We start from the raw sequence: 19,834 nt of genomic DNA on the forward strand, positions 1-19,834 counted from the left end.
AGATCCTACACAATTCTATTTCACAAATTTCCATTGTGTTTAAACTTTGGTATCTTGCTGTTTTTGTTTCCAGTTTCCAGAATCCCCTGTTTCAACTTTTCTGTGCTGGCTGTTTTGGTCCAGAAAAATATTTTCACTCATAGGAAAATTTGATTCTCTGGAATTTGCAAGTTTGAAGTGTTATAGAAAGGACAAAAAAAGAATTAGTCCAAAAGAATCAACAGAAAAAAATGATAAATCTTTTAAAATCAGTGTGCAAATCTGAGGCGCTACAGCTGGCGTAACTGAACACCAAAATTGCAAAATTTATTAAAAAAAATTGGTGCATGCGTTTTGAGTGATTCCAAAGCCAGAATTTAGCTAAGATCTTGAATATCTTGCATATCAAATTTCAGAATCATATCTTAAAAACACAGCTCAGCATAAATTGGGGAAAAACACGTTTCTGGCCCACAACATTTTCCAGTGGTGCTGTTTTTTTTTATTTGGTCATCTAATTCTAGTGCCATTCTTAGGATTCTTTTGTGTGCCTACCTTTATTTTGGTACCTTTTATTTTCTTGCTTAATATTTCTTTGACCTCTTTCTAGTTGTCATAATCTAACTCCTTTTGGTGGTACTGTTTTATTCAATTAATTTGTTTCTTGCTTTTGTTCTTTGACCTCTAATTTGGTGCTGGAATTTATTTCTCCTTTGGTGCTTAATTGAATGGAAACTTGACTTGGGTAAGGTCTAGTCTTTTGATAGGTGCTGAAATTGGAGAATTAAAACCTTCATTCTAAGGGGAAACAAAGCCAAGGCCGAAACAAGCATTCTTGAAAAACACTACAAACACTTGGAGGATCAACAAGCAAAGACAACAAGAAAGTGCACTTAGCAAAAAGAGGATCAACAAAGGGAGTTTTCTTAATTTCCTTACAACTTAATTTGTGTTAATTACCTCTTAATTACGTTTTAGACGGTGAGTGTGTCTTCAAGGGCTCAAAGTGTCCAAGAAGCCTCACCTAGGGCCGACTAGTATAGAATTCTTAATTAGCAATTGTTAATTGTTGGTAATTGTCTTTCTTTTTGCTTAGTAGTGACGCTTTGCATGCTTATTTTTGTGTTAAACCGACTAGCTTTGTTAAATTAGTAGCATACATTTGTTTTCTTATTGCATTTGTTTTCTCAACTTACTTGTGTTCTAAGTGCTTTACTAAGAGAAAGTTTTGTGTAAAGGCATTGGGGGATAGTTTTTGGCAAGGAAAAGGCTTGGTACTTAAGTAGTCCTTTGTGACTCACCTCCCTTACCTGGAAAACTACCTTCTTTAACTTTTCTAAACTTTCTCAAGGTCAAACACCTATATACACAAAGTTTTAGCCATGTCTTCTTCTTCTCACTCTCCAAAGTCTATTGAAAGTGAAGTAAAATCTTTGAAAACTCTTTTGAAAGAAGTTTCACAAGCGGTGCAATTGATTTCTTTTAGACAATTGGAGAATGAGAACAAAATCAATGAGTTGGCTAAAGCTCAAGAAGAGAAATCACAAAACTCACAAAAATAAAAAAAAAACTCATGCATCCCATTCTAAAAGTAATGAGACTCTAGGGGAGGGAAGCCTTAGAATTAATGACTATTACCAACCACCCCCTAGAAGAACTAGAGAAAGGGAGCAAGAGAGCCCAAGGGAAGTAAGGGTAGACCTACCCCCTTTCTATGGTAAGGAAGATGTAGAAGCCTACCTAGATTGGGAGATGAAAGTAGAGCAACTCTTTGCTTGCCATAGGGTGAGTGAAGAGAGGAAGGTACCCTTAGCAACCCTTAGTTTCCAAAGCAATGCCATGTATTGGTGGACCTCTCTAGAGAGAGACCGACGTCTTCATAGGGAGCCTCCCATAGAATATTGGAATGACCTTAGGGGAGCCCTAAGACGTCGCCACATACCTTCCTACTACCATAGGGAGTTGATGGACAAGCTCCAAAGACTCCAACAAAAGAACTTAAGTGTGGAAGAGTATAGGCAGAAAATGGAGCTCTACATGATGAGAGCATCCATTAGAGAGGAAGAAACCACCATCATATCTAGGTTTCTAAGTGGGCTCAACCTTGAGATAAGAGATAGAGTAGAACTATTACCCTATCAAGACTTGAATGATTTGGTTCAACTTTGCATTAAAGTTGAACAACAAAATTTGCGTAAAACTTCAAGTCAAAGGGTGGGTTCTTACTCCAACTCTTATCCCAAGAAAGACTTTAAAAGGGAGGGTAGTACACCTAGAGACGAATCCAAAGAAACTACCAACCCCTTAGTGAAAGATGCCTCCACCCCATACATCCGTGCTAGGGACACCAAGTGTTTTAAATGTTTTGGAAGAGGGCATGTGCAAGCGCAATGTCCAAACCAAAGGGTTTTGTTTTTAAAGGGAAAAGATGAGTACACAAGTGGTGAGGATGAACCTAGTACATAAGAAAAGGGGGAAGGAGAGAGAATAAATCCTTTGGAGGGGGACTTATTGATGATTCAAAGAATCCTCCACAATCAACCTAGTGCATCCACTGAGACACAACGAGAGAACATTTTTCATACTAGATGCAATGTTTTCGAAAATATATGCTCTCTTATTGTGGATGGTGGATCATGCTGCAATTGTTGTAGCACTAGATTGATTGAAAAACTAAAACTACAAGTAGTTCCTCATCCAAAACCGTACAATTTACAATGGATCAATGAGGATGGAGAACTACGTGTAGACAAACAAGTGGAAATCGAGTTTTCTATAGGTAACTACAAAGACAATGTTTTATGTGATGTAGTACCTATGGAAGCTTGTCACATCTTATTAGGTAGACCATGGCAATTTGATAAGAAAACCTCGCATAATGGTCTAACTAACGAGATTTCTTTCATCCACAAGCACAAAAAGTTTGTACTTAGCCCTTTACCACATTCCCAAGTGGTAAAAGACCAAATACAAATGAAACGCAAAAGGGATGAAGAAAAAATAGAAAAAGAGAAAAATTTTGGGAAACAAAAGGCGTGGGAGACTAGTGTTCCTTCCCACAAGGTCATTCAACAAGTCAAACACATTGAAAATACCTTTACAAACATGCTTCTTGTTGAACTACCTAGCCTTTCCTTTTGTAAAGGAAAACTTGCAAGCATGAGCACAAAAGAAGAGTCTTTAAAAGAAGCTTGCATAGATCAAGACTATTTCTCAAATGTGTTAAGATACCCCAAAAGAATGACAAGTTATCTATAAGCACCTACCAATTTTTGTATGAAGTAGTGCCTAGAACAACTTGTCATGTCTTATTGAGACAACCATTGCAAGATGTACAAATTTTCATAAACAATGGTTGTACCAACGAGACTCTCTTTGCACATAAGAGAACAAGTCTACAAGAAGGAGAACTCATGGGACAAATGAGAGTTGATGAAACTCCAGAGCTTTTAAGAGGAAAACTTTTGTCACCCATGAGAAAAGAAGTTCAGAGACATTACTTTAGGTATAACTCTTGTTTTCAAACTACACCTAAAGCAAAGTCCCAAGAACTCTATACTCCTTCACCTTTTGTAAAAGATCCTTGGGAAGACACACATTTCAAATTAGAGCTTCCTAGGACGACAAAAGGTCTTGTTTCATTCTTCATGGATGTGGATAAACTCATCCTAAGAAACGTGACAAGCTTCCATGATTTATTCTCAAATGATAGAGCTTCAAAATTTGCAAACATAGCTCTTCCTTCTATGCTTCACGAAATCATGAAAGATACTCACAAATCTTGGGATAAGAATCCTTTTCCTTATAAGCATGCATACAATGGAGTAGTTCACAAGATTACTCATATTTCTCCATTTGAAGTTGTATGTGCCCAATGTCCTCTTGCCTTTTTAAAGTTGTTACCATTTCTTCAAGGGATTATGCCTAAGGGAAAAGTAACTACTTTTGGAAATTTTAGAAAATATAAGAGGATTAGAGGGCACCTACAACCCTCAAAAGGGAGGTATTGTGAGAAGTTGGCCAAAACAAGAGAAAAACAAAAATGGCAACTTCACACAATTAATTGTTCTCCAAAGGCTCACCCTAACTCCTTTGCTTTGTTTCAAGATTCACATAGATTGATATTTGATCCGGGAGGACACATCTTGACGAAGCAAGAGGCTGCTATCCGAGATCAAGAATGCACATCTGAGGATAGATCTTCTCAAGAAGGAGGAGATGATGGACACCATCCAGCCACAACCATCCCCTTAGCAAAAGCCTTGGATTTGAGGACAAATCCTTTTCAAGAGGGAGGGGATGATGGAGGAGGGCCCAAGCTCACCACACTATGAAAGCCAAAGCTTCCAAGACTAGACCGTCTAGCCCATGATGAGGAGCGTCTAGTCTCAAATGGAGCGTCTAGCCTATGATGAGGAGCGTCTAGGCCATGATGAGGAGTGGCTACATAAGGAGCATCTAGAAGGAATCCTAGACCGTCTAGCTCACCACACATGGATCAAGCTACGGTTTTGGGAAACCTTGTAATTGTTACATGGAGGCCCATTAGGGGTGCTTAGTAATTAGAGTAGTGTAGAAAGCATAAATGAGTGAATATTCTAGAATGTATTTTGTTTGGCCGGTCATGAGCATGTGCCATGTGCCTTGTCATTCTTGCATTTCATTTGGCTCTCATTTCATTTACACTTAGCTTAGCTTTTACGGTTCTATAGCCTATAAATAGGAAGGCTATCTCTTGTATTTTCCAAGTTTATTGTGAGTAAAGTTATGCTGTCATTTTGTGCCAAGCTTTGCTTCTCCCTAGAATTCTAGGCTCTAAACTTCATCTCCTTCACCTCTCCTTGGGTTGGCCGAACCTCCCTAGCTTCATACATATCATGCACCTTCAAGATCAACACCACTCTTAGGAGGATCTTGCTCACACACCTTCTTAGCTTCCGCACCACTTTTTCTTACATGATTCAAGAAGACCTTCATGAAATGCCATCATGTTTTCTTGATAAATCTTTCATTTTTTTCATCATTGTTTATCGAAGATTATATATTGTCACAAAAAATAGATATGGTGTATAATTATTAAGAATACAAAATTAAGAATTTATTGTATTTCTTAATTATTGCAAAATAATATTAAAAACTAACAAAATATATTATTAGTAACATCTTTTTTCAATTGAAAAAAATAAAAAAGACATATAAACAAAAAAAATAATTAAACTATTTAGTTGATAATGAATAAGAAAATTAATGTATTAATTGTTATATTGACATCTTTCATTGATGTTAATTCATGCATGACGTTATTTTTATTCATCCAAAAATGCTTTAAATAAAAAAAAAGGAAAAATTACTTGACACGGAAAAAGTAAATAATATATACTTAACAACCAATTATAATAATATTTTAAATTAAAAAATAAATAAATATAATGAAAATAATAATGTATTAGGCTTAGCGGTGTCAACCGACCCATAAAAAAATTCCTACAAAACCAACAAACAAACATAATACTTTCACACTTCTCCAAAAAGTCATTTTAATAATATAATAATATATTAAACTAATAAATTCAAAAGTAAAATAAATATTATTAAAATATTATTATTTTTAGTTGTGAAGATATTATGACTCTACCAATAAATATTTATTTACTCAATGCCTATATTAATGATAGCAAATAATTAAATATTTATGTTTTTTTAAATTACATTTTTATATTTTTATCTTTAGTATAATACATAGTTTACTAACTTTTGACTATTCTAATATTCATATTACTAATCAACTTAATATTTAAAGTTTTAAATATAAAAGTTGTTTAAATTCCAAGAAATAAATGAAAGAGAATATAAAGAGCACTAAAAGAAACATAATGAACAACACTATCAAACCCTGCAATTCAAGAACACGCCATTTCTGAAAGAGAGCATGAGTTCAAACACTTCAACTGTCCGTTGAACTTGTAGAAAATGCCAGTGATTAAGTCTGTGGTGACCATGGTTCCTTTATAGTGTATTCTTTTTGTCAGAGTTGTTCTTGTTTGTTCCTCGGACCATATACCAAACTCCTGAAGATCCCCTTCTCTCCAGCATATGTTAACTGTTGTTCCTCCACGAGCCTTCAAGCCTTTCAAGGACCCATTTGGCCATTTCTCCCAGGGAAGAGCAGGAAGTAAGAAAAGATCGCTCAATGTACTCTGCACAAACATTTCTGCAACTGCAGCTGCAAAACTGCCAACGAAATAATCCTGAGTTGACTCTCAATATATCACACACAGACACTGCCCATTGAGCTAAGGCCTAGGGAAAATCAAGTTCAAGAAGTCTGAGAGAGGATAACATAAAAATTGTGAGGTCAAAAACAGAAATCTAATGGTTCATAAAATCACATTTACAACTATGTAAAGAAAAGACAACAGTGTATATTTGAAATTAGCTATTCAACTCCATGTATGTTGTTTAGGTGCGTAATTAGTTATAGTCCAAGTAAAACAAAAGCTTAGTAGCTAAAGTAACTTGTTACATTTGCAAGTAGTTGTCTTTGCCAGTTATTGATAACGTCAAAGACTTGAGGGAAAATAAAGACACAAACATATCACTTAGGTGGGCAAGATATATTTCTTTTTTAATAAAAATTTTCATGTTAGACATTATTATGCAACTTGAAATCTCGGTTAGACTGACACCTTAAGTAACAACAATCATATGACATCACATGAAAAACAGGTGAGCAAGATATTTAAGTTGGGAAGTAACACTAGAAAACACCTAAGCAAGTTACCCGAAGTTGGCATCGATCTGAAATGGTGGGTGTGCTGCAAACAGGTTGCTGTAAAGTCCACCTTGAAATGGTATCTCATGATCCGGATCCACCAAGTTTATCAAGCGCTTGATCATCTTATATGCATTCGAACTGTTCTGCAGACGTGCCCAGCAAGCAGTTTTCCATGTGGTTGACCACCCAGGACCTTCCTCTCCTGTTTCCAAATTGAAAGGATTATTAAGATAAATGTTTTTATTAAGGGCAGATAAACATTGTTTAAGAAAACCAGCAAGTAGCTGTAATAGTTTCAGTATCTAGCACAACTCTTATATTTTAAAATAAAGGAAATGTGTTTCCTTCATTCGCATACTTCTACATGATACCCCTCCCAAAAAAAATTAGACTCCAGCTGATTGAAGTTTTATAGACTATGAATGTGTTTGGATAAACTTCTGCATGAATACTTCTAAAAAAGAAAAATAAGAAGAAAAAATTAGATGATTCTTTCAATACATTAATATTACTTTATGCATAAACTAATTTGTAGAAACTCTTTCATGTTGGCTTTTTTAAAAGATTTTTAACTCATACATAAACTACTTTTAGCCTATAAAGATACTTATTTCATCTTTTCTTTCTGTTTTTTCTCTTTTAGAAGTACTTGCAGAAAAATTTACCCCAATAGACACTATGTTACTTAGAAACAGGGCCTTCACAATGGATAAGATTAAGATTTCTAATTGTCAAAGGGGTACACAAAAATTGATTACTGTGAGGTGTGAGGCATGCAGTTTATTAGAAATCAATAAAGAAAACTCTACCTAGAACTCTAGCAAGATAAAAAAACAAGTACTATAATTATTCAGCTTATGCAAACCTCGTTTATAAAGGCTTTTCTCAGCAGCTTCAAACAGGGCTGGAGTTTGCTCAAGAGTGATTGTATGACCCGGAAATAGACCGAATAGATGTGAGAGGTGCCGGTGATGTACCTCTGGATCCTTGAAATCTTTCACCTGTCCTCCACAAAAAAAATCACTATTTATCCAGCAATTTATCATATCAAAGTTAATCATTCAATATAGTAGCATGCATTTTCTATATTCAAGAAAATACCCATTCCATAATGGAACCATCTTGGGCAATATAGAGTGGACGTAACCGTGGTTGAGCTTCACTAACTTTTCTGACAATATTATCCTTTGTTCTCCCTATAACCTGTTTTGAAAGTACACACAAGTTTTTGAGTAAACAGAACATCTTATAGTATGTTAGTTAAAAGTTACACAATTTTACCTCAGCAGCAGAAAGAAATTTGGAGAAGACTTCATGTATGATTGCCACATCCATTGTGGATGACTGGCTTACACATGCAGGCTCACCGTTGGGAGCAATAAAATTATGTTCAGGGGAAGTTGATGGATTAGTTTCTAGATATCCTTCATTGCCTTCTATCAGCCAGCTCAACAGAAATGAGACACATCCTTCCATAATGGGATATGCTTTATATTCAAGGAAATCCTGTAGAAAAAAAAAACAAAATTTGCCTTTGTTAGTTCTAGCTTTATGTTTGTTTGGCCAAAAATCATTCCATCACACTGCACATGATTTTGTAATTTTTCCTCACAGTATTTAAACATTATTTCAAATTAAATTTTGTATATTTTCACATTAAAAAAACAACTTTATTTAGTATCATCCAAATATATCTCAATCATAAAATTTTTTATAAGCATTTTAAAAAGTTTATCTGCAGATTCTGCACTAACTACCCAAACAAGCACAACATTCTAAAATGGATTAAAATTTAGAAGGACTCTTCCAGAGGCTACTGAGTTTCTAAAAACTTAGCTTTGTATGTTTTCTATTTTTAATTTATTGTGTTTTGCACTGATTTACCTCATTGAATGATTCAGAATTCAGAAACCAGTTACCTTATCCATCGTGTAAGCATAGTGCTCCCATAGATGGGTACAAAGCCATGCTCCACCCATTGGCCATAAGGCCCACAGAACATCACCATGACCTGCTGATGTTCTAGCCCATATATCTGATTTACTATGTGCCACCCACCCACTTGCTTGGTAATTCACCTTCAGAGTTCAATAATTGAATGAGAAGCTAGAGAACATAAGTATGTCAAACTCAAGGGAAATAATTCATGAGAACTACAAAAATAAGGAAGCAAACACAACAGGCATCAAGGTGGCTCAAGGCAATCTTGCATTGCTTCCAATTGTTGGCCCTTTTGCATGAAAAAAGATGCAGCAACTACAATTAATTTAACTACTCCAACCAATACACCAAGTTATAGTTAGTTTCTTTCTATTAGTTCAGAATGTTAATCAGTTAAGTGACTCGGCATACAGTTCTGAGGCACAATCCTATGTCCCTGGTTACAGCTATAAATATGATGTAAACAAGGGTTCTTGAACTATGCCCACAACTCAAAAACTTGAGAAAATTAGTTCTTGATATTTTTTTTCACATTCAATGAAGGTGCATTTTAGCTCGTAGTATAAATTTAAGTATTTTATCTTAAAACATACTTCTACCTAAAGCCTTAAAATTTCCAAGTAATTGCTTTGCGTCTTTGAGCATGTATAGATCCTTTGATTATATCTCTCCAAAAATCCAATTGTTGGGAATAATATCTTAAATTCAATTCATTTTTTTTTCAGTATTTTCAGTCCAAGATCATTATTAGTCAAAATGATTACCCGTTTACCTTTGTTGAATAATTTGATTATATTTGTAAAATTTAAAATATGTAAATAGTTTTATTTTGGTTTGATAACACTAAATTATGAAACAAATAAAATTGAGACTCATATCTTTGGAAATGAATTTGGTTCATGTTTGATACTAAAGCTTATAATGGCTTAAATAGACTTAGAAATGCTTCTATGTTGTTCAGTCTTGCCGATCTAAGTGGTAAGGTATTTCAATCAGCTTAGGCTGAGAGCACTACTATGGGTCCAATTTTAGGTCGTGATCTACATTTCTACACATGTTTAATAAAAATAGCCAGATTGTAGATACAAGCTGTTGAATTTTAAAATTAGGCTATATACAAGATAACATCATGCATAATTAAGATGGCCTTCAACAAAAACAAGCAAAGAGTATAAATACTTACATATGCAGTTTTACTGCCATTCACAGACAGAGAGGAAAGATAATCAAACAAGGGTTCTTGACACTCGCTAAGATTGCAAGGAAGAGCAGGCCAATAGTTCATTTCAAGATTGATGTTCAAGTGGGGGGCTCCACTAGGAAAAACAAAGTAATCATTATTAGTCTCAGATTAAAAAAATTAATGCAAGGCTTCCTTGCAAGTGAATCGGGAACCAAATGTTGTGGTAGATACAAAGAAAATGAAAATAGAAACCTGATTAATCCTGTAATAACAGATAGCAAGCCTTGTTTAAAGTATAATTCTATACAACTCAAAGTATCATTCTTCTTGTTTAAAACCATATCCATTGAAATAAAACAGAATGTAAACGTACTCCCAAGTAGGCTCAAGATCTTTGTTCCAAATTCCCTGTAGGTTTGCCACCTGAGTTCCAGGGCGCGAAGAAGAAATAAGCAAATATCGACCATATTGAAATAGAAGCTCCACCAATGATGGATCTTCATCAGTCTGAAATGATTTCACTCTGTCAGAGGTTGAAACTTGTGTTACACTGTCCACTAGAGACAGATTAGCAACCGTTGGCACAAGCTTCTTCAATTCCAAAGAGCTGTCTTCTGAAATATTCAGCTGGGTGCTTCTCATAAGCTTCAGCGATACTCGGTGAAAAAGATCTTGATAGTCTTTTAAATGGTGTGCATAGAGGTCAGAATATGATACATTGCTTATTGAGCTTAATGTACTGAAACACGCAGAAGTAGGATCCTTTTTAGAATCTGAAGGTGGTGTGAATGGGTCACTGAAGGAAGACGAAGCAACGAGAAGTAAAACAGCCCAATCTGAAGCCTCAACCTTCAACTTGTTGTCGTCCAAAACAGTGACAACGCCATTTTTACCACCAATCTTCAGATCAAGAATTGCCGAGAATTGAATTCCCTGCGGAGTATCTTGTGGGCTGTGTTGGAGTTGAGGTGAGACCCTTTTACCAGGACACGATCCCTTCATTATAATCTGATTGGTGCCGTTTAAGTAGGTTTGATTAATCATTTTGCTCTGTAGAGAAAGTGTGAATGAAAGTCTGGCATTTTGAGTGGCGGAAATGTTGGTGACAATGACTTGATCTGGGTAGGAGGCAAAATGCTCCCTTTTGAACTGAACATCTCCAACGGAATAGTTGACTTTGACAGTAGCAGTATCCAAGTCCAGCTCCCTCTGGTAACTTTGTTGGCCGCCGGTGAGATGTGAATAATCGAAGTCCAATTTTATATCGCCGAGAAGTTGGTAGGCCTGCGCATAACAATTCATGAACAGAATGATTGGCGAAATTGAAATGTGTTACAAATTCCGAGAGATAACATTGCTAGGCACAATAAAACGACAGCTTTGGAAATCGTTGCTCCGTCACGGTTTTGTCAAGAGTGTTACATTACATACCTCGGATGGATTTGATCCTGTTAAGGCAGAAGCAGCAGCAGTGGCTTGTGGATATTGTTGACGGTTAACGAGGTTTCTAACGCGAGAAAGGGCTTGTGGAGCTTTGGAATTAGTGTAGTCCGCGGGTGTACCAGTCCAGAGCGTGTCCTCTGAAAGCAAAAAAAAACATACAAACATGCACTGATTGTGTGGTCTGAAAGGAAACCGGTGAAGATGAAGATGAAGATGAAGAGTACCGTTGAGGTGGATGGTTTCGGAATGGAGGTGGCCGCAGATCATGGCTCCGAGGCGTCCATTGCCAATGGGAAGGGCATCAGTCCAGTGCTTCCCACCTTCTTCTCCGAACCTAATCTTCAAGTCCGAAGCTTCCATGGCTGTCACTCCCACCCAGACTCACTCATAAAGTAACCAGTGGGAGAGAGAAAGAGATATATGCATTATGCAATGGAATTTCCTATATATAGGTATTCTTTTGAAAATTATATATGTTCTCAACTCAAGTTCGAGATTACATATAAATTTTATTTATTCTCATTGCTCTCTACTCTCCTGAACGATGACTATATTGTCATGGGTGGTATCGAAATAAGTCTTACAGTTGTCTAAAGTAGTGGTTTTAAGGAATATTTTCGTTCTCATTTGACCTAAAGTTTGACATAGTATTATTAGATTCGGAATCATTATATCTGAAGTATTATCCGCTTTGAAAGTTGATGTTCTGTCACAGATTTTATCCTTGAAAGATGTATGGGTATATAGATGTATTGAAAGAGGAAAAAGTATCGAAATCACTGTATCCGAAGTATTATCCGCTTTGAAAGTCATTGTTTATGGATTGACATAAACAATATTCGTTTACAATTAATTTAAAAATAAAGTAAAGTGAAAAGGTATTTATTTAATAAGATAAGAGATTAGTTAGTTGAGTTAGTTGGAAAGAGAAGAATGGAGAAAGCGGCGAGAGCGTACGCAGAGGTTCTGAGATTGGTGAGGCTGTTGCCGAAGGACACCAGGGCTTACTACGCCAAGCATGCACGCGAGAACTTTGTCAATTACCGTGAAACCGATCCTTCTGAAGTCTCTTACCTCTTTCAACGCACCTACGATCACTCTCTCTGGGTTCTTCACAAGGTTCCTTTATCTTCCCAACACAACACTACAATATATATATACTATTTTCATTCATTCTGAATCTAATTTTCTCTGTTCATTCCATTCCAGTATTCCATTGATAAATCTGTTGCGGATAAGCTGAAAGGGATATGCTGCACTTGATGCTTCCATGCAATGCCCCCCAACTGTTTGTTGTTATTCCCCATCTAATTCTCAGTGCATGTTTTATTTATTGATAACACTTTTTCGGGTAACATTCAACAAAAAATAAGTTGGAGAGTTGAGTTGAAGGTGGGTTTAAGGATTTACGATGGTAATTCAAACTAGTTTGTTTTCAATACTTTTCTTCATTTTAACCTTTTTTCATCATTCCTATGGCAATACTTATCTTCCACTTCCATCATCAACTTCTCCATCTATCCAAATCCACTTTGTCTAGCAGGAATCATATCTTTGACAATTAATAGTAATAAAGATAAAATGGTGTACACAATTTTTTCTTATTCAAAACTTTCCTCAAAATATAATTGCTTCTTTCTCACATAAAAGGTTATATTTTCTACTTAAGTATCTCTAACCAAATATAGTTGTTATCCTTCTATAACCTTACTTCAACTTTTATCTAAAAGAAAGTCTTATTACTTTTCTTTGTCTTATTTTTCATTTCCTTCACCATTCACGATTTTTCTCTATTCTCATTTTCACTTTATTCTTTCTGAGTTCATGAATGACTTCTTTCTTTTATGATATTTTATATTAGTTTTACAAACGCCTTTATCATTTATGAGAGATATCACATTAATAGTTATCGTTGATAAAGTTGAGTCAAGTTTAAATTTCATGTTTTATCAATAGTTTTTTTTTTTCTCTTCTTATTTCCATTTCACTGCTGCACTTTTTGTCTTTTCTAAAATTATGGTGTATATTACATTGAAGATGAACCCATTTTCTCAATCAACACATTTACAGTATTAATATTTTTTTTTGTCAATAATTAATATTCTTTGCAATCGATTTCTTTTTTATTAGAAAATTAAACACATGTTAGATTTAGAATAATTTACGCACTTTATTTAATCAACTAAATTAAATTTTATTAATATTTATTTTTATAATTAAATTTACACATTAAATAAATAACTAAGGGTGTGTTTGGATTAGAGGGTGTGGGGGAGTGAAAAGTTGAGGGTGAGTGGAAGTGGAAGTGTGAAGGAAGTGTGAAGAAAGTTGAGGTTGTTTGGATTGAGGTATGTTAGAGTGGATGTGTGAGGAAAGTTTATTAAAAATTGTGAGTGATATGATAGTTGTAAGAATATTATAAATTATTTTGAATAGTAAAGTTTGTGAGATTACAATTTTACCCTTGAATATAAAAAAAATAAAATAATGATTAATCCTATTTCATATTTTAGTTAATTATAATTTAAAATTAAAGTATAATTATATTATTTAACATTTTATTAATTAAGAATTATTTTTTATTTAAGTTAATTTATTTACATAATTTTAATATTATAAATGATGTTATAAATTATGTTATGTTATATATATACAAATATATATAAAATTAATTTTAATAATAATTTTCATTATTATGAATAGCAAAATGAATTTATTTTAAAAATAAAATAGAAATTTAGAATATAACATGAATATTAAGTAGGTGTCAAAATATATAATATAAAGTCATTACATGAAGAACATAATAATGTTAATTAGAAAAAGAAAAGACATTTCCAGTAATAACATTTGAATCCTTCTTGTGGAGACCTTCAAATGGTTTTCTAGAAGACATATCTTATTCCGTTGTATGATAATAATTTCATCTTTTTCATCTTTTTCATCGGCAACGTCTTCAATGCACCATTTGAAAAAATTACACCCTAGAACCATGCCACTTCTAATCTGTTTTGAAGAAAACAATAAAATTGAACAATGAATAAGTTTAAAATAACATTTTGTTTCAAACCTAATTGAATAAATTTTACCTTGTAGTTGGGACAACCCAAAAAAAATTTCCAGCATTTTTTTGTGTTGTCGCTATTCTCAAAACAACAAATTGTCCACAATCACAAATAGGATCAACGAAGGCACTTGTGCTCCCAGTAGCATGGGTAAAAGTACCACGTTTTTGCACACTACAACCAGTACAACTAGATGACGATGTGTTGTGATACGCAGACATTAGTGACACTTAACCAATGTTGTCAAAGTAATAAGATGGTAAAAAAGTTGCATTAAAAACAATATGATTATGTAAATAAGTAGCATGAAAAGTAACATAAAACCTTAGGTTCATCTCCGCCATCCACTTGGTGAACTCTCGATAAGAACCTGATGAATTTGAAGCCACATTTTTTCCGCGATCCATCTAATTAACTTAAATAAAGTTAGGATGACAAACATTGAAAAATGGTAGAAAATATATTATTTCATGAAATTAATTGTTTTAATCTTGCTACATTTCGTTTGCTATAGCGTCCCTAATATCACACCCTATCCTGTAATCATGTTCACGAGCATGGGTGGTGCTTGGTTGGACATCTTGTTCTAACAATTCATTATCTACTTCTTCAAGCAGAGACTCATCATTATCGATCCCGCGTAGAAAGTTATGCAAAATACAACAAGTTAAAACATTTTTTGTCATAGTATCCACATCATAATGTGGCTCAGTCCCACTGGCTATAATTGGAAAACGTTTTTTAAGCACCCCAAAGGTTCTCTCAATTACGTTCCTAAGTGATGAATATCGATGATTAAACAACTCTTTTGCATTTTGTGGCCCTTTTCGCAAATATTCTTTCAAATGGTATCTGACCCCGCGATAAGGTGTTATTATATTTCGTTTTAACATAAAACATGCATCACCAAGATAGTATTTTCCTACAAAGATTGTGGAAAGTTGGGTTAGTATATATTACTACAACCTTTTAATTCTTCTGCATACCCAATCCCCTATAACTAACCTTCTGGAACAACCAAAGGATCGCCTCGTACCAAAGCATCTTTCAATATCCTTGAATCGGAGGCCGTTCCTTCCCAACCGGCTAAGACATATGTGAACTTCATGTCAAAGTCACAGGCTGCAAATATGTTTTGGGTTGGCCAATCTTTTCTCCCTCGAAAACGAGGCGCATCAGCACGTGCAACCTTAGCACGTACATGACTCCCATCTATGGCCCCTAAACAATCCTAATGTAAACAAAAATTCATAACTTTAATTAACCACAAACTAAAGAAGACATTACACATAATTTCAAGTAATGTTTTTATCAACAAACCTTAAAGTAGGGGAAAAATCGACTGTTGTTAAGGATGTGTGGTTTTACAACCGTTCCATTTGGTTGAATTAAGAATTCCCCCTCCAACCTTAAAATTGCACTCAAAACATTATGAAAGTAACGGGAAACTGTTTCTCCAGACCGATGGAAAAAGAATGACACACTTCGATTCTTCACATTATGCCCAATAATGTGCAGAAATTTCGCTACTTGTTCTTCCACGGTTGATCGATATGCATCTTTAACAAGTCCAATTCCCCGTATTCGTTCACATAATTTAATGAAAGTTTTCAGGCCCATGCGAATAATGTGACGAGATTGTTCAGTGTGAACCAAGTACTCCATCAATTCTTGTCTGCGACGCTCTTTTTGTGGTTGAGACTCACTGATACAGTTGCTTGTAGTAGGCACCGTGCGTAACAATTTCAATCCAAAAGCAATCATACAAAGAATCATGACTGATGCACCTCATTATTTTTTTTTATTTGTTCTTCGATTTGTGAAATTAAATTCATGTTCGCCGCAACAAGATCGTCATAAATTGCAACTGTTCCCTCAAAGTGTACCATCTCTACCTCGTCATAATTTTTTTCCGAATTCATACCGAATGCGGTTACCGTATTAGTGTAAAAGTACACCAATACAATTACCCTAAAACGTACTTTTAATTAATTTTAATAAAAAATTCATAAAAAGTACTATATCATTCGATAACATAATTTAATCAAATAACAAATAAATATAAACAAACCAAATAATTTATGTACAATCTCAAAAAATATTAACTAAACATCAACAAATTTTATTTGTATTCTGTAAAAATATTATTTACAAATAAAATATTATTTCTTATAAACAATTTAATTTTGAAACACTAATAACTATCTAAAATTATTATTAAAAATTCATATTTCTTATGTAAAATTTTTCTGACTTTTTAAATTACTATAACATTTTTTATAACATTTAATTCTAACACCAATAATTAATGTGAAATACAAATTAAAAAAAATTAAGTCAAAATCATATTTTTACTCAAAACTTTGACTGTTTTTTTAATTACTACAACATTTTTTTAATGTTTTAATTATAACATTAATAAATTATTTTAAATCTAAAAAATGAAAACCGTATAAAAATATTTTTAAAATTTTGAATTTCATTCTGTCTAAATTAAATTTTGTAAATATTTTTTATAAACAATTCATTTTTAAATAAATAATAACTTTCTACATTTATTATTAAAATATTAATTAAAAATACAACTTCTAAAATATCAATTACTTTTTAAAAAACCTACGAATTACAAATTTCTATTTCCAATTATAAAAATATTCATTTTAAAAACATTAATTTTTTTTTATAAACAATTAAATCTTATAACAAAAATAACTAAAACATTTTTTTTAATAGTTTTAATGATAATATTAATAATTTTTGTCCAATCATTTTAAATAAATAAATCTATTCTCTAATAAACAATATTTAACTAAATTTTTTCAGTTTTCTTTAATCACTACAACATTTTTTTATTTTATTTAATTATAACATTAATAATTTATGTTTACTATGATAAAAAAACCTAAACTTTACAAATTTTTTGTTTCCATTCTGGAAATCATTCATTTCATACAAATAAATATTTTTTTTAAATCTTACAACAATTATAACTATCTACAAAAATTAAAACAATAAATCAAATAAAGGAATTAATTTACTAACTCCTTGACATAATTAACTAAACTAAACTCTAAAAAAATTATATTACAACCAACATTAATTTACTAACTCCTTAACATAATTAACTAAACTAAATTCTAAACAAATTATATTACAAAACCATAATCATCCAAACATAAATATAAAACAGAAATAAAAAAAATAACTTTACATAAAAAATTAAAAAACCTGAAGATAAGCAAGAACAGCACAATAGGATGACTGATAGGATGAAGAACACCAGTGCCTGAAAACCACATAAAAAAATAAGAAACATAGAATTTCAAAAAATTTAGAACATAATCGATTATGCATTCAGTTATATACATATGATAATCGATTATCCATGGATAATCGATTATGTTAGTAGGCAAAAATCAAGCATAATCGATTATGGCAATGAATAATCGATTATGGCCCTTTTTCCACACTTCAGGTAATCGATTATGGCTTGAAATTTGTACAGATAATCGATTACTAACTTTGCTTAATCGATTATCTTCACCATAATCGATTATCTTCACCATAATCGATTATCTTCACCATAATCGATTATCTGACCAGTTCTAATTCAGCCATAATCGATTATGCACCATTCGAAGAAACCCTCTCACCTCAGACGAACCCACAGATGAACCCAGATGAATCACAGAGATGAACCCAGGACGTGAGATGAACAAGCTATCCTAACACAAACTATGATGGCTTACGAATCTCTCCAACCACACTACACTACACTCTCTCTGATGGCTCGCTTTCTTTGCTTTTCTGTGAATGGAGGAACCACCTTCATGCTGTTATATAGCCAGCTTCATTCCACACCCACCTACCTCACCCACTGCATTCACTCACCTTTCACAGTTTCACACACAGTCAAACGATTCCTGAGCCAAGTCAGGAATCTCATGGTTTCATGTGGCATGCATGCAGGGCCACTGTTCTTCTTGATTCCAGCACAAAAGAAAGGGCAACATTGTAAGTTCCTGTGGATGACTTGGACTCCCACTCTACAGTGCAACTTTCTCTTCATCTTTGAGCAGAAGCAAAATTCACTCACCTTTCTCCTTCCTTCCACGCTCACCCGCAACAATGCATGGATCCAAACGGGGTGGTGTTGTGACTTCCGTCGTCGACAACAGTACCACCCTTAGATCCAAACGGGGCCTAAATGTCATTCAGAATTATTGTTTCTTTGCTTTGTGTTAATTTGGTATGGAAATGCAATGTATGTAAGTTGTAGGTATTTAAGAACGTTTGATTCTATATAATTAATTTTTTATTACAATATAGTTTTATGATGTAATATACATAATATATTTAATTACCTTATTTTTATATAATGGATAAAATCATATAAAATAAATAATAATAAACGTATATTTTATTTATAAAAATTTATAAGACGGCAAAATAAAATATGCTAACCCATGGACATACGCATTCTTATAAAACTAGGAATAATGTTCCAAACATACGCATTCTTATAAAACTAGGAATGTAATTGATATTTATATTTATATTAAAGTTTTTTTTTAATTTCTTGGTAGACTTCTATCAGTTTTTCCATTTTATGCTAAAAATATGTTTTGTGTACTTTCTTTGATTATTTTTATATATAAACTAATTAAGAAAACTATTTTTGTAAGAACTGATATGTAATATCGCCACATTAATTTCGTATTTATAAAACCAATTAAAGTTCTTTATCTTAGTTCAAAAGAAGAAGGATGTATATATTTAACTTTTAGTGTTTAATATGATAGGGTAGTTTTTTTTTCCAAACATATTCAATATTATAAATCGAATTAAACAATTTCATTGTAATTTTAATGAACTACTTGTTAATGTTAATTGAGTCTTTTGAGAAGATTAAATATAGGTTTAATCAACATTCAACTCCATACTAAATTTGAATATTATTAATTGGGTTTTTCTTAAAATTTATTGATCTATTGAGTATTAAAAGATTCTCTATATTTTTAATGGAGTCTTTGTCTTTTATTTTTTATTTTTATATAGGTGATTGTTATCTTGTTCATAATTCTCTTTATTTTATATTAATATTAAATGATATAGTGTTAAAAGATTAAAGAACATAATAATTGTGGAATTAGAGTTTGGTGTGAAGATACTAAAGGATTCCAACTTCACCCTTGTTTTGCTATTCAACCTCACGCTACAATCTCCTAATAACATATTAACAACGAGTCCCAATAAATATTAACACTTGGCTCATCAATAACTTATTGAAAAACTTTGTATTTTTATATTAAGGTAATTCATTGTATTTACTTTGTATGACGAGTTCCTACAATTAATATTACAACCCTTAAAAACACATTATAATTCAAAGTACGTTTTACTAATTTTAGACCTAAATCCTAAAATATTCATAAAATAATCACAATA

General features: G+C 33.0%; 2 protein-coding genes across 2 annotated transcripts; one reads left to right on the forward strand and one right to left on the reverse strand.

Annotated features, from left to right (window-relative positions):
- Positions 1-5,754: 5,754 nt before the first annotated feature.
- On the reverse strand, positions 5,755-12,158 carry LOC137810443 (alpha-L-fucosidase 2). Its single transcript, XM_090298148.1, has 10 exons — positions 11,546-12,158; positions 11,310-11,458; positions 10,252-11,162; positions 9,879-10,011; positions 8,674-8,832; positions 8,036-8,260; positions 7,856-7,957; positions 7,620-7,755; positions 6,761-6,956; positions 5,755-6,210 (listed from the first exon to the last, which is right to left on the reverse strand). The coding sequence occupies exons 1-10, from the start codon at positions 11,679-11,681 to the stop codon at positions 5,880-5,882; spliced, it is 2,478 nt and encodes an 825-aa protein (XP_090154274.1). The 5' UTR covers positions 11,682-12,158; the 3' UTR covers positions 5,755-5,879.
- Positions 12,159-12,254: 96 nt separating this feature from the next.
- LOC137810446 (complex 1 protein, LYR family protein) lies at positions 12,255-12,760 on the forward strand. Its single transcript, XM_068611692.2, has 2 exons — positions 12,255-12,440; positions 12,531-12,760. Exons 1-2 carry the CDS (start codon positions 12,255-12,257, stop codon positions 12,582-12,584), a joined length of 240 nt encoding a protein of 79 aa, XP_068467793.1. The 3' UTR covers positions 12,585-12,760.
- Positions 12,761-19,834: the final 7,074 nt, after the last annotated feature.

This window comes from Phaseolus vulgaris, chromosome 2, assembly GCF_051622355.1.
Source record: "Phaseolus vulgaris cultivar YP4 chromosome 2, ASM5162235v1, whole genome shotgun sequence".
Taxonomy (NCBI): Eukaryota; Viridiplantae; Streptophyta; class Magnoliopsida; order Fabales; family Fabaceae; genus Phaseolus; species Phaseolus vulgaris.

Coding starts and splice junctions, on each gene's coding strand:
- LOC137810443 (XM_090298148.1), bottom strand. CDS start 11,681: ATGGAAGCTTCGGACTTGAAGATTAGGTTCGGAGAAGAAGGTGGGAAG. Junction 8,261..8,673: donor ATGCTTACACGATGGATAAG/GTAACTGGTTTC, acceptor TTTTTTCTACAG/GATTTCCTTGAATATAAAGC. Junction 6,957..7,619: donor GAAAAGCCTTTATAAACGAG/GTTTGCATAAGC, acceptor ATTTGGAAACAG/GAGAGGAAGGTCCTGGGTGG.
- LOC137810446 (XM_068611692.2), top strand. CDS start 12,255: ATGGAGAAAGCGGCGAGAGCGTACGCAGAGGTTCTGAGATTGGTGAGG. Junction 12,441..12,530: donor CTCTCTGGGTTCTTCACAAG/GTTCCTTTATCT, acceptor ATTCCATTCCAG/TATTCCATTGATAAATCTGT.